The sequence below is a fragment of the Danio rerio genome, chromosome 24 (assembly GCF_052040795.2).
Source record: "Danio rerio strain M-AB ecotype USA chromosome 24, GRCz13ab, whole genome shotgun sequence".
Lineage (NCBI taxonomy): Eukaryota > Metazoa > Chordata > Actinopteri > Cypriniformes > Danionidae > Danio > Danio rerio.
In genome coordinates this window covers 6,124,989-6,140,000 of record NC_141044.1, presented here as the reverse complement: position 1 = coordinate 6,140,000, position 15,012 = coordinate 6,124,989, and the positions used below count along the sequence as shown (strand labels likewise).

Below are 15,012 nucleotides of genomic sequence, written 5' to 3'. Positions count from 1 at the left end.
TTTGTGTGTATTTGTGATTGTGTATTTTGGCTGCTGTAGCACCACCTTAGGTCAATCAATTTTTGTTAAAGGAACTCTCCAATTTTATAAAATAGGCTTATTTTGCAAATCTCCTACAGTTAAACAGTAAACTAGAACCATTTTATAATCCATTTGAGATTTCTTGATCTGACAGGGTCACTTTTAGCTTAGCTTAGCATAATGAGTTGAATTGGATTAGACCATTAGCAATTTGTTTAATTTTCTTTTTAAAAAATCAATCATTTTCCTATTTAAAGTTCGAATCTTCTGTAGTTGCATGAACTAATCGGTTAAATGGATTAAAAAATGGTTCAAGTCAGCTGTTTAACTCTAGAAGACTTGTAAAATGAGCCTTTTTCCATAAAAACTGTTGGTTTGTGGACAGTCATGGCTAAGACAAAGGAGCTTAGTAAGGACTGAATTTGCCAGGGCTATGAATAATATATATTTATGTTCATAAAAACTTTGGATTGGATCCCAGTAGTATAAGACAATACTAGAGTCAGCGACAGGTAGTTTAGGAGTTTTTGTGATTGTGTGTTTTGGCTGTGTAGCGCCATCTCAGGTCAATTAATTTCTGTTAAAGGAACCCTCCACTTTTAATGAAAAAGGCGAATTTTGCAAGTCTCCAAGAGGTAAACAGTTAACTTGAACCATTTTTGAATCCACTCCAGATTTCTTGATCTGATGGAGTCACATTTAGCTTAGCTTAGCATAATGAATTGAATTGGATTAGACCATTAGCAGTTTGTTTAATTTTCTTTTCAAAAAAATTATAATTTTCATATTTAAAGCTTGAATCTTCTGTAGTTTCATAAACTAATCAGTTAAATGGATTTAAAAATAGTTCTTATTCCATAAAAAGTTGGTTTGTGGACAGTCGTGGAGCTCAATGAGGACTGAATTTTCCAGGGCTATAATTTCTGGCTTGACTGTATATTAAAAAGCGACATTTATAAAATACAACAGCTTACAAAACCTAAAAATAAAATGATGATTTACTAATCAAAAAGTATTAATAAAAGAACAATTAACACTATTATAATATATATTGATGTTCATAAATAATTTTGGATTGGATCTCAGTTATATAAGGCAATATTAGAGTCTGTGTCAGGCTTAAATCCATTTAATCCATTTAGCTGATTTCTTGTTCTGACTAAAAACCTTTTAGCTTAGCTTAGCATAGTGAATTGAATCTGATTAGACCATTAGCATAAAAGAAGTGATCATTTTAGGCCGTTTAGGAGTTTGGCTGCTGTAGCGCCACCATCAGGACAATAAGGGCGAGCCTTGGTGGCATGGTAGACAGGGGTGTGTACTACCATCTGGCAAAGTTTTACGTCTCTCCCACTTACGGTTTAGTCTGCCTAATCAATTTTAAGGCAAAATAGTGATCTCATCTAACGATTACAACAGGGTTTCAGTGCTAGGCTCTAATAAAGACAAATGAGAAATGCTGAAAAGTAATCCTCACCCTTCTCAGCGTAGGATTTAGGTGCCCACTGAGGGTCTCCATCAGCGTAGGGGTCGCTGTAGTGCACTATTGCAGCCTCTTCGTCTTCATAGTCTGCAGGTGGAGGTGGAGGAGGAGGAGGAGCCTCGTCAAATATGACCATGTCTTCAGGAGGAGGTGGAGGGGGAGGAGTCGGAGTATCTGCAACTGAGCATCCAACACACAAACATCATCAGCTTCACACATATATATACACACATCCAGCGGATCAACATGCTCATGCAGACTGGTTAGTGCACATGCAAATCACGGCAACTACGATGAACAACAGAGACAATCATGGGTGATGGAGATGCTGGCGGTGTTGCTGGAGATATGAATGAATACTTACCAGATGTCAGAGGTAATGCATGCAAAAGAGGACTTATGTAAGTCTTGGTATACTACACAGGACACACACTACATAGAATACATGCTATACACTTAAACTAGAGATGATGTGGACATAGATGGGAGATAACTCACAACCTTGTTACTTTCGTTTTAATGAGTTTTGTGGGGTGATTTATATTATTTCTTGTCATGGTCAACTTGAACTCCTTTTTGATTCAACTAATCTATATGTTTTGTCATTGTGTGCTGCAATGCACAGCTTTTTCTGATTACGCACGCAAGTAAGCTTGTTTATTCAGCTTAACATGCGAATGGCAAGAAGGGCGAACATGGATGTGACGGAATCAGTGATGTAGGCCGAATGTGACTGATGTGGTGTTTATACTGGGTAATAAGACCAATCGGATCACAGATAAAGACACAACTCTGTTTAAATCTGGCACTGAAATGGGGTAAAAGTCTTTTGTCCACTTCCAACCATAGTGTTTTGTACTTTGAGCTTTCAATACCACGAAAAAAAACAAACATGTGCTTTTTTTGTACAGATAGGGTGTAATCACACTATGTACAGTTGCCTTGAAGCTCGCTTGTCCCCACTCCCGTCTCCCGCACTCACATTGCATCAGAGCCTGAGCACGCTTACGTCATCGATGTTGCGCGGTTTTTAAAAGAGGGCGGAGCTACAAATGCCTATGTGTCAGCATAGTGGCAGATTCAAAAACAAAACTGATGTTCTATGCTAATGAGAGAGAGATTTATACTAGTGGGCGGGGCTTTTCCCCTCTGATGACACGTACCAAGGGAGAATATCAATCAAAGTGTTTCTGTTTTTATCAAGTGTGATTATAAAAAATAAAACTAATACATTTTTACCATAAGAAGCTGCTTATATTCACAGACTGCTGCCAAACAAATGTGTTTAAACCCCTTTTAAAAGTGATTTTTGCATAACAGATCTTCTTTAAAACACTATGAATTAGCGAAAACCTCAGCAGATATTCTGAATCTAATTTGGCTGTTGCCATTTGCTTCTATCGTTTTGACGTCTTGAGTTCACCTTTGAGCCACTCCGGCCAAAAGCAGAACAGCAACTACTGGGTAGAGAGGGCCCCATCTGATTGGTCAAATTTAGATAAACAAACAATACATAAAATAAATGTCATTTATCACGTCTGCAACATATATTAGATATACCATTATCTCGATAACAATACTTTTGCGATATATTGTGCAGCCCTAGTTTGAGGATATTTCAGCAAATACAGATGTGCGGTACACTCAAAAAACAACATTTGCTGTTAGCTCATCTACTTATTTAAAATGAGCTGAAACAACACAATTCTTGAGTTTTTTACTTAACTTATATGTTCAATCCACTTCAATTTGTAAAGATTAAGTAAACAATTCCTTCACGTTATCCCAACACAAATCGTTTGTGTGGAACCCAACATTTTTTACAGTGTGAAAGTCAAAGCGCCACAGAACACAAAACAGATCTCAGATCAGTTGGTTTAGATCAGATTCCAATCGAATATATGAATATTCAGATTTAAGCACATAAGGAAATCTATAAGACACTGAATATGCCCTAGATTAAATCCCAATAATGTAGAATTAAAACAACGAGTGCCTTTCAAGTACAAAACGCTGAAATCTTGCCCCAAAGAGCCTAGTAAGCCTCTTTTAGCTTACATAAAATCTAACAATTGAGGAAAGGACATTTCAAGTGGCCCTAATAAGCCCCATTTTTAATATGTAAAATAAGTCCCTAGAGTGTATATTTGAGATTTTAGCTCAAAATACCACACAAATAATGTTTTATAAATCTTTGAAGCTGCCCCTTTTAAGTGTTGATCCGAATTATGCCACTTTGGTGACTGTTGCTTTAAATTTAAATGAGATTAGGCTCTTTTTAAAAGAGGGCGGAGCTACACATGCTTTTGTGTCAGCATAGTGGCAGATTCAAAAACAAAACTGATGTTCTATGCAAATGAGAGAGGGATTGTTAATAATAGGCGGGGGTTTTCCACTCTAATGACACGTACAATTTGTAAAGACTAATAAGTTAACTTAATTCCTTCACGTTATCCCAACACAAATCGTTTGTGTGTAACCCAGCATTTTTAGTGTAATAGTCAGAGCGCCACAAAACAGATCTTAGATCAGTTGGTTTAGATCAGATTCCAATCGGATATATGAATAATCAGATTTAAGCACACAAGGAAATCTATAAGACACTGAATATGCCCTAGATTAAATCCCAATAATGTAGAACTAAAACAACAACAGTGAGTGCCTTTCAAGTACAAAACGCTGAAATCTTGCCCCAAAGAGCCTAGTAAGCCTCTTTTAGCTTACATAAAGCAATGCACACTTATGTAAATGTGTGACACACTTTCCGCTTTCAGAAACCTCTGGCTTTAGGCGCTGCGGACGGCTTTATTTGGATCTGCTCTACTGTATTGTTTGAGAAGGAACAATGAAACAAGTGTGACCTCGATGACCTGCAGAATAAACGAACACAAACACACGGATGGGGATGGTGATGAAGACGGCATGCGCTAAACTTCTAGCACATAAAACACATGCGAGGGGAGGGCGGGGGGGTGAAACGTTGGAGAAACCTGGCCATCAGACTTACTGTTCTCCTGAACTCGAGCCACAAAGCCTGTGAGGGGAATCTGTGGTGTGAGCTGAGGCATAGGTGGAGGAGGAGGAGCCATAGACACTGAACACACACACACAGATAAAGAGAGCGAGAAGAAGAAATGCAGGAAGAGAAACACATCAGTCCCATATAATAAAAGTGCAGAAAGTAATCAAATAGAAGAGATAGACGACATATATAATGTAAATACTGTATGTACAGTTAAAGTCAAAATTATTAGACCCCCTGAGAATTTCTTTTTTAAATATTTCCCAAATGATGTTTAAAAGGGCAAGGACATTTTCACAGTATTTCCAATAGTATTTTTTTATTTTGGAGAAAGTCTTACTTACTGAAAGCAGTTTTTAATTGTTTAAAACCATTTTGGTGGAAACAGCCAAATCGTGTATCACTGCAAATATCGTCACGTAGGACACGGGTTTACAGTGTAAGCTGCTCACCTAATGTTTACGTTCGTAATATTTATATTACTTGCTAATTAAAAACCTCCTCAAGTGAAACTCTGAATCTGCATCTCATTTCGGAGGCTGCTACTGTCCATCGGAGGTCGCATTTCGGTCACGGACGCATACTTTAAGAGGCTATCTGACTAAATGAATGATATACGCATTTTTTCATCAAGGCAACCCGAAGTGCTTAAATATAATTGGCTAAACTGGCAGTGGGCGGGTTAAAAGAACCAAAACAAAGACAGACGTTTGGGCAGGTAACGAACATTTTCAAAGCAGAATATCTGAAAATGTTTTTTAGATAAACAAGAATGTTTACTTAGCATGTTTCTTAAACATCTGCAAACATATTATGGTATTTTTTTGCTTTAAGAAGACTCAAAAACTTACATACAGCACCTTTAACTTTATAATTTTGTTATTTTTTAAAGGCTAGCTTGATTTAACAAAAATAATAAAATGTTTCAGACAAACAGATCCAGTTTGTTGAAATGACTAAGGTCTTTTTCCCAGAATGCATGAATGACGTGTGTTTCATTAACACTCTCTCATTCACGTCTGATGTCGTCATTCACTATAATGCTCATAGACATCTGACAGTGCCATTTATAATCCCAGCTTTAATGCGTAGATGACAATAAATCTCCATTCATAAACAGGTGGCCACGAGCCCGCGCATATCCAAAGCTTTTCCGCTCTTAATGACATTACGAACACACACCTGTGGGAAGAGACGCACTGTTCCCTTCATCATGCCTAAAAATATCTGGCTTTTACGATGCTTTGACGAGAATTTCAGTTTTAATGGAATCAGGATGTCAAGTCTACAGGATCTACAGACGAGTGTTGTCATGATACTGGAATTCTAATTGCGATACGATATCTTAAAAAAAGATACTATATTGCGGTGAAATATTGCCACAGCTTTAATTAAAACAACAATTTTTAAACATGTCTTAGATCCACATGAAGTTTGTACAGATTTTTTTTTTCATTATGAAATATGGCACATTTCCAACTGAAATGGAATAATTATTGAGATGGGGTCGAGGTCTACTCCTTTTATCTTTCACTTGCAGCAAACTACTGGTTAAAGGGGCATGGGTTAGCATATTATATATTATATAATATATATTAGCATATATATTATATTAGCATAGGGCACTAGAAAGGAAAAAAACAAACACTAAGAAAGAAATTTGTGCCTTGAGAATTTTATTTTCACTTTAGATACTCTTTATTTTGTTGTAATAAATGGTATTTTTACGTTATTTGTGATAACTAGTTAACCACTAGAAATGCAATAACAAAGAAATAAAAAATAAATAATGCCACAGCTTTAATTAACATTTTAGTAAGATTTGCTCATTCTCCAATGAGGGGTTAGGGCTATGGGCGGGGTTTAAAGGCATGCCTAATTTTACAAAATGTACGTTTTCATACAAATTAAATCATATGAGTTTGTACAAATTAGCCACTTTTCCGACAATATGTAAAATAGTAATGTTTTCACTAAGATCAAGCTAACTGAAACCTAAAGTTAACCGATCCATCGAAACGCAAGAACATAGAAAAAACATTTTGCATTTGCGCATTACGAAAGAGACATAAACAACACTCGAGAATTCGACTTTAATAAACTGAAACTAATGCAATCTCTTGACAATTCGTAACTTCTTGATTTAGTGGCTAATTCGTTTTCGTTTATACAATCTTATTCGAACATTTTAGTACCATTTTGCTCATCCTCCAATGAGGGGTAGGGTTAGGGTGGAGTTTGAGGGCACGTCTCCTTTAAAAATTAAGTTGTCATACAATTGAATTTGTACGAATTAGCCATGTTTCCGACAATACATAAAATATTTACGTTTTCGCTTGAGTTTGCAGCATTAACTGTGAACTGTGCCGCTAAGAAATCGCACCAGAATATCAGTACTTTTGACAATGCTACTCCAGATACTATTGCATTTTTTATGTACGTTTGTTCAGTGTTATCCCTGTCTTACATTCGATTGTCTTAAATTGTGTTTTAATGTTATTTGCTATAAATAGTAAGCTGATCCCAAGTGAAACCCAAGAACATATTAAGAAAGATACACAAATAACACTCGAGAACTGAATTATTGATCTTTAAACTAAAACCAATAAGATCTCCCGACATTTCATAACTGCTTGATTATTGACCAATGCGTTTTTAGTTGTGCGATCTTATTCGTAAAATTTTGTACGATTCGCTTATCCCCAATGAGGGGTAGGGTTAGGGCTGGTATTTGAGGGCATGCATCCTTTAAAAAAAATAATAAACGAGCATTTTAATACAATTAAGTCGTATGAATTTGTACGAATTAGCTACTTTTCAGAGAATACGTAAAATAGTTACGTTTTCTCTTAGGATCGGGCTAACTAAAACCTAAATCGCACAAATTTTGCAGCATCAACTGTGAGCTGAGCCGCAAAGAAAGCGCACCAGAGTACCAGTACTTCTAAATAAAGTATATATACTATATACTTTTTACCATGATCATATTGTATGTTTGTTCAGTGTTCTCCATGTCTTACTTGCAGGCGTTCCGCCGTTAATGTGCGGCTGCTGCAGGGAGAACTGTGAGGAGACAGACGGCGCTCGGCGGTATGTGCCTGTGGCAGAGACCATGGAGACGGACGAGTTGCTGGAGTTGTGTCGGGAGACCTGTCGGGATATCGTGCCGAACTGCGACATGGGAATCGGGCCGAGACCTGGCCCAGCGGCAACAGCTGATAGCGATCAGAGGAGAAGGTGCAGAGAGATGAGAAAAAAACCAGGAGAGGACAGTCAATGATAGACACACCAGGCAAGCAAGAAAAGTTTTCAAAAATGTAAGTAAAAACAGACTGGCAATAATAGATAGAAGATAGTAATAGATAGTAATAATAGAAAGTAGAGTGAATTTAATGAAACATGTCCGGCACAATTCTAATTCTAAAGTAAAACATCACACAGTTAATAAAATACAGATTTATTCACTATTTATATAGATTTGATACAGGTTTCAAATATTTATTTTTATTTCCTTCACTTATGTTCTGCATAGTTCATTTTTTAATATGCAATTTTACTATTAAATATAATTAATACATTTTATAATTTATATAATTTTGTAATTTAATTAAAACATTCACACTTTAGGCAAAAACAAACCCATTCATTTAATTTAGATTTTATTTATTATGATTATGATTGTTGCTGTGTTGATTATTATGATCATGATTATTATTTATTTAATTATTTCCCATAATGGCATAATTACTACATTTAAAATATATTTCCTTTCAAATATGTGCTATGGGCAAACTTCAATACTGTTTAAAACATTTTTATAAATCAATGTATTTATTAAATTAAATAATAACTTAAATTTAAACAAATTACTGAAGCAGTTTTTACTTTTACACAGTAAAGAATGTTGTACCTTATTACAGTATCAATAATCTAATAAAATATTTCAGAATAATGCTAAAAAATCAAATTAAAGTTCAATAAATTTTTATATTTTATTATAATTTAGCTTTATAGTATATTATATTTTATTTTAGATTTATTAATTCATTCATTTTCTTTTCAGCTTAGTCCCTTAATTAATCTGGGGTCGCCACAGCGGAATGAACTTTATACTGTATTAATGAATGAAAATGAAAAATGAATTTTATACTATATTAAAATATATTATATTATATTATATTATATAAAATTTTAGCTTTATATTATATTATGTTTTATTACATTATATTATACTTTAGCTTAATGTTATATTATAATATGTTACATTATTTTATTAAATATTATATTATATTCAAGCTTTATATTAAATAATACTACATACAATACATTACATTATTTTTTATTATATTATATTTTAGCATATTATATTACATTTTATTATATTATATTATATTATATTTTAGCTTTATATTATTTTATATTATATTATACTTTAGCTTTACATTATATTATTATATATTATATTGTATTGTATTATATTTTAGCTTTATATTATATTATATTATATTATATTATATTATATTATATTATATTATATTATATTATATTATATTATATTATATTATATCGATTTCAGAATTAAATATTACTTGGATGATGCTTCACCAGACTCTTAAAGAAAACATCAGAAAAGAAAGAAATAAAAGCACAAGAATTTACTTTCATTGTAACCACAAGAACAATATAACCATGTAAAAGGACCTGCAATAAAGTTCGAAAAAGTTCGAAAAGACCCTGAGAAACAGCAGCATGTTTTGGGGCTGTTTATGTGAGCTGTAGTTGTAATATAGCCCATGTGTGTGTTTACACTGCCAGGGCAGATGGGATTTCCTCCATAGGGACGTTTCCTGTTGACGGTGGGAGATAACCGGGAAACCCTAGAGAGACCCTGATAGTGATGTCCGGAATCAAGAGAACAACAAACAATATGGACAAACATCACTGTGGCACCGGTGACATCTAGTATAAACACAATTCAAACATCTCATTACAACTGGGTCCTGATGGAGCCACTGAAAAATCCCTGTTCTAATAATGCAAGTTACATTTTACATACATAGATGGTTTAATCGGACTTAAATATAAAGCACACAGTTAATGGCTTATATTTGAGATAAACAATGTCAAGTTAATCATATTTGAAATCCAGATGTTGCATAATAAATCACATCCAATCAATTGGCAACACAATTCTGGAAGCATGCAAATCAGAAAGAAAGCAATCTTTCATAGAACCAGCAGTGAGGAAGTCTCTGACACGCACTAAAAACACAATGCTAAATTTTTGAGGGTGGTTAGTGATGACATTTTGGTCTCTACAAGCAGCTGTATCCCAGCATTGAAAAGTGTAGTCATAATAAAGGCGCAGTATTTAACAACACCACTAGAGGGTGCATATTCATCACAAATAAAGGCAAATTTTAATGATGCAGTGACCAAGTGTGGAATCATTGGATTTGTCATCTTGATTACATCCTACAGAAATCATGTTCATAGATGAGCTAATATATTCAACACTTACTATGGTAGTATGAAGCAGAGTAAGACTGAGAGCGAAACCAGATTGCGAACACAACATGGAAGGCAGCAGAGCCTTTATTACACCACAGCGGACCACTTGTTTTTCCATTGATTTATCTTTCTAATTAGATTTTAGGGTTCTGTCATAATGCAGCTATGTGCGGTCTAATAAAACACACAACATAGTCAAGCATTTATGGGGATTTCCTGTTTTCAATCAAACTAATCTGGAAAACAAGTGTGTCATTCTGATCAATCTGTCACTAGTTATTTCTCTAAATTCGAACATTCTTCAGTAGATTTGGGAATATGACATAAGTCAGCAAAATATACAACACTCTTCTAGTGGTTTTTATATATTTTAATGAGAAGAAAATACATATTGTTCTTTCATTGACCATTTTCAACAGTGTAGCAATGCTTATAAAACCAAACAGCTTTTTGTTGCCGTGACAATTTTGCATGTTCAAGAATTATTTTGCCTTAAAAAGTGATTGCATATTTTGGCCTGCTCATATCAAGAACGTTAAATGGATGGCCAATTTATCACACCAAGCTGAAATTTTGTAGTCTGCCACTTTAAATGTTTAAGTCGGCTGAATTCTAATTAGCTGTTTTTGTCAATCATCATCAATCATTCTGAAAGTCATCGCAGTGCTATTCCTTTTCATCATTATATGTGGTGTAAACTTCTAAAGCTACTGAAACATCAAGAAGCAATAATAAGCATCCTGAATGTGAACAGCTTTCATGATTAAAGAATCTCGACCCTTATCATACACCCCTAATAACCGCCCCTTGATAAATTAATGAACCTTTATGTTCTCGGGTAGTTCAGAGACTTCCTCAAAGCAAACTGATTTAAACTGAAGCACAAAGCCACCACCCAAAATAATCACTACCACCACCATTCAAAGAAGTGATCCGCTTTGAAGCCCAGCAGACGAACATGTTGGCAGTGGGACGGTAACGCTGTTTTTGGCGGAGTGGCAATAGGATCGGGGGAGGGGCTCACCTATAGCAGCAGCTGGCATTGGTGGGCCCAGGCCCGGGAGGGGGGGTGGAGGAGGAGGAGCTGGGGGAGGAGCTCCAGGGGGAGGAGCCCATGAGGGTGTGGCTGCAGGTCAGAACCGTCATATAAGAAAAGACACACCTTGAAGGTCTTTCATTCATTAACATGGCATAAATATGTTCGCAAAACCTAGAGAGCTACCATACCCTCGACGTAAGCAGATACCTTTGAAGTCAGCATCCTAACCATCTTGTATCCTCATATGTGAATGATGCTGAAATGGCCAGCAACTTCTTATTGTCCAGCAGAAGTTTCATGCTTATGTAGTAGTTGTTTCCTTACACGTTGTTCTAAACCAGGGGTCACCAATCTCGTTACTTGAGGTCTGGTGTCCCTGCAGGGTTTAGCTTTAACTTGCCTCAATGCACCTGCCTGGGTGTTTCAAGTATTCCTAGTAAGACCTTGATTAGCTTGTTGTGTTTGATTAGGGATGGAGCTACAATCTGCAGAACAACAGACCTCCAGGAACAAGTTTGGTGATCCCTGTTCTAAACCATAGGTCTCTAACTTGATGCATGGGGGGCTGCAGCTCTGCACAGTTTTGCTCCAACCCTAATCAAACACAGCTGATCCAACTAATGAAAGTCTTCAAGACTACTAGCAGGTTCAGCTGGTTGGAGCTACACTGTGCAGAGCTGCGTCCCTCCAGGAATTGAGTTTGAGACCATTGTAACTATAGTAAACTCATTGTAAAAGATTTGGATTAGACGACTTGATTTAGGAAAGGCCTTTAGAAAACTTTTGGGATTTAAACAGTCGCGGGCATCACCTCAGCAGTTAGCGCGAGTGATTATCCTCTCATTAGGTATTCACCTGCTTTCTATTGCTTGCCCAAATGAAATTATTTTTGTCAGTCATGTTGCTTCTCAATTCTAATATCACCTTTGCATGGATATTGGGCCATCCTTATAGTGGAACCCTGCTTTTAAGAATTATTATCCAGGAAAGTTATTTTTAACCAGCCAAAGTGGCTTGTGGGAGTGTCTGTCTTACCCGCCACCACTGAAATCTACCCGCATTTGGCGGGTTGGCGAGTGTTAATGTCAAGCCCTGGTTAGCACTGTCACCTCACAGCAAGAAGGTCACTGGTTCGAGTCCTAGCAGGGCCAGTGGACTTTGCATGTTCTTCCTGTGTTCGCGTGGGTTTACTCTGGGTGCTCCGGTTACCCCCACAGTCCAAAGACATGTACTATAGGTGAACTGAATAGATTAATTGGCCAAAGTGTACTAGTGTGTGTGTGTGTGTGTGAATGAATGTGTATGGGTGTTTCCCAATTCTGCGTTGCAGCTGGAAGGGCATCCGCTGTGTAAAAAAAAATACTGGAATAGTTGGAGATTCATTCCACGGTTGCAACCTCTGAAATAGAGACTAAGTCGAAGGAAAATGAATGAATGATTCAAACTGGTTTGGAACAAGTGATAGGTGAGTAAACGGTGATTAATTTGTCATTTTTAGCTGAAACATCCTTTTAAGGTGCCTAAAAATGCCTAGGTAGGTAGCTCACTAGATCTTGGAAGCCTTCATCAAAACCAAGAACCTTTACATTTAATTTTACAAACACGCAATAAATAAGGATTACACACAAAAGAGGGGATAAAGGGCAGAGGTGTGGGATTCAAAACTCCTGTGAATAACCTCAATCGAGAAAAAGGAAATCAGTGTTGCTGATGCAGTGTTGCTATGGCGACAGTAAGGATTCAGAAAGGAGGTAATGTTTCTCCTCTTGTCTCCAGCAGGTATTTTAGAGGAGAACATGACAGCGCCCTCTTTTTGATATAAATTTATCCATTCTCCTCAGGTGGTGGACCACCCTTAAGAGATCCCTGCTTTCTCCCTCTTTCCACCTGCCCTTGTGCTGTATGATGGCCTACTTTAGCAAACCTCCGGCTGGAAAAACCAGGCCATGATAGCTGCAGTACAACTAAACCTGCTCCACTTCTCACTCTGGAGAACAGGAGATACCCACATGTGCGGAGTGTGGGAACCTGTAGGACTGGGCTGTATTTTTGGGCTGCAGCTCACCTGGGATTGAGTTGGGAATGGAGGGAGTGGGCACAGCGATGGGAATGCCGATGCTGCTGCTGCTGCTGTTCTCTCGACTGCCGCTTCCCCCACTGCTGCCACTAGAGAGATAGAGACAAGAAGGCAGATACAGAATCAGTTTCCCGCACACAATCATTTCACCAGCACTATTTGGGCTACACTAACTATTTAACAACGCTTACACTCAACAGCCACTTTATACCGATTTGAAACCCCAAGTATGCATACATGTTTCAGTAGATGGAACATTTGGTTAATCTATACATTTATTAAAAGAGAGTATACTTTGGGGAAGGCCTGTTAATAAATATAACAGTGATAATAGTGGTGAACATTTTCTCAAATCACCTGAACAGACAGTCAGAAGACAAAACAATAATACACACACACACACACACATACACACACACACACACACACACACACACACACACACACAAATAAATTACCACACATTAATAGGAATGCCAAATTGGGCAGGGTATAAATATTTAAATATTGATAATATCAGAGCACGTTGGCGACCATCAGCCTGTCATGCTTAGCAGAGCAAAGACGGTTGACGTTCCGCCACAGAAACCGCATAATAAGCCCTTAGAGGAGACTACAACTACAGCTGATCAAATCAGTAAAAAAACAGGTAAGTGACTAAGTCGATCTCCCTCTTTTGTATGTTGTAGTGCTGTATTTATACCATAGTAATCTGCTAGTGTTTGCTTTGCTCTGGCTTTTTCAGGGCTCAATTACTGTGAAATCCCATTTAGAACAGTGAAATACTGGGATATCTCTGTAGACTGATGGAATTTCATGCTGTTCAGCATTATAATCTTAAAATGTGAGCAAAATCACCCGTTTTATCATCACTTTATACATTATGCTAGAGAATCATTCAAACACTAGCTCTAAAGTGACGTTTGTGATAAGCAAGGGTTTCTGCTGTTCTGACGTCAGCTGAATGAATGGCGGCAGAGAAAATAGTTCCTCTTACAAAAGGGTTTTTGAGACACTCCGTGTTTGATTTTCTTTTTTAAATACATGATTCTGTTGCCAAACTGTAGTATAAATGCAATATTGCACTAGTAGTAGTGTGATATGGCTGTATATTGTCACTGGTGGGACACTAAGGCACTATCACACTGCTACTCGTGTCATTTTGCTTGTACACACATTATACACATACAAGTATATATTTTAAATCAGTGTGTAATTTTCATGCTTGCACAATTTTCCACAACATATTAGCATGACTATACAATAAGAAGAAGAAGGAGAAGAATAGGTTGCTCCAAAGAAACAAAAAAATTGGTTTATGAGCCTTCAACATGTAATCAAACACAGTACCATGCTTTACTCTGTTTACATTATTCTGAAACCCCAATTAATTGTCCAACATCAACAGATTCAAAATGAGCATCTACAATCTGAAACATCTATTATTACCTTTATTATTATCTGTACTGTTCCAAATACTACTAAAAGCAGTAACCAATGAACTGTAAGCTGCGTGTAGTTGTCAGTATCAAGCTAGAATTGGATTCTGAATCCACATGGTAGTGACCTAGATACACACTTGGCTTTGAGACGCATTGTATAACGTCATCCATACATCGCTGTGCGTACTTTAAACACAGATCAATTCATGGATTATTCAACACCATGGAGCTGAAGCTCACAGCGTCGGTTTTACACCACCACATGGACAGAGCTTCAGAAATCAGCCGTTCTCTGTGGATCTGCACGCACACACACAAGCCAGAGCAGCAGGGGGCCCATAATGCAATGCAAGACATCTCATTATATTGGCCTCTTTTTTTGCTCCACTGTCTGAACTCTAATATTAAGTTAAGGAT

At 36.7% G+C, this 15,012-nt stretch overlaps 1 protein-coding gene across 34 annotated transcripts in view; it reads right to left on the bottom strand.

The window, feature by feature from the left end:
* The window catches only part of abi1a (abl interactor 1a), a 79,552-nt gene that overhangs the window by 2,822 nt on the left and 61,718 nt on the right, over nt 1-15,012 (bottom strand). For 10 of the 34 annotated variants that reach the window (NM_001328427.1, XM_087308270.1, XM_087308271.1 and 7 more), the window contains 4 exon segments: nt 1,499-1,684; nt 4,512-4,598; nt 7,547-7,741; nt 13,142-13,242. In NM_001328427.1, coding sequence (NP_001315356.1) covers nt 1,499-1,684; nt 4,512-4,598; nt 7,547-7,741; nt 13,142-13,242 — 569 coding nt within the window. 34 annotated transcript variants of the gene reach the window in all.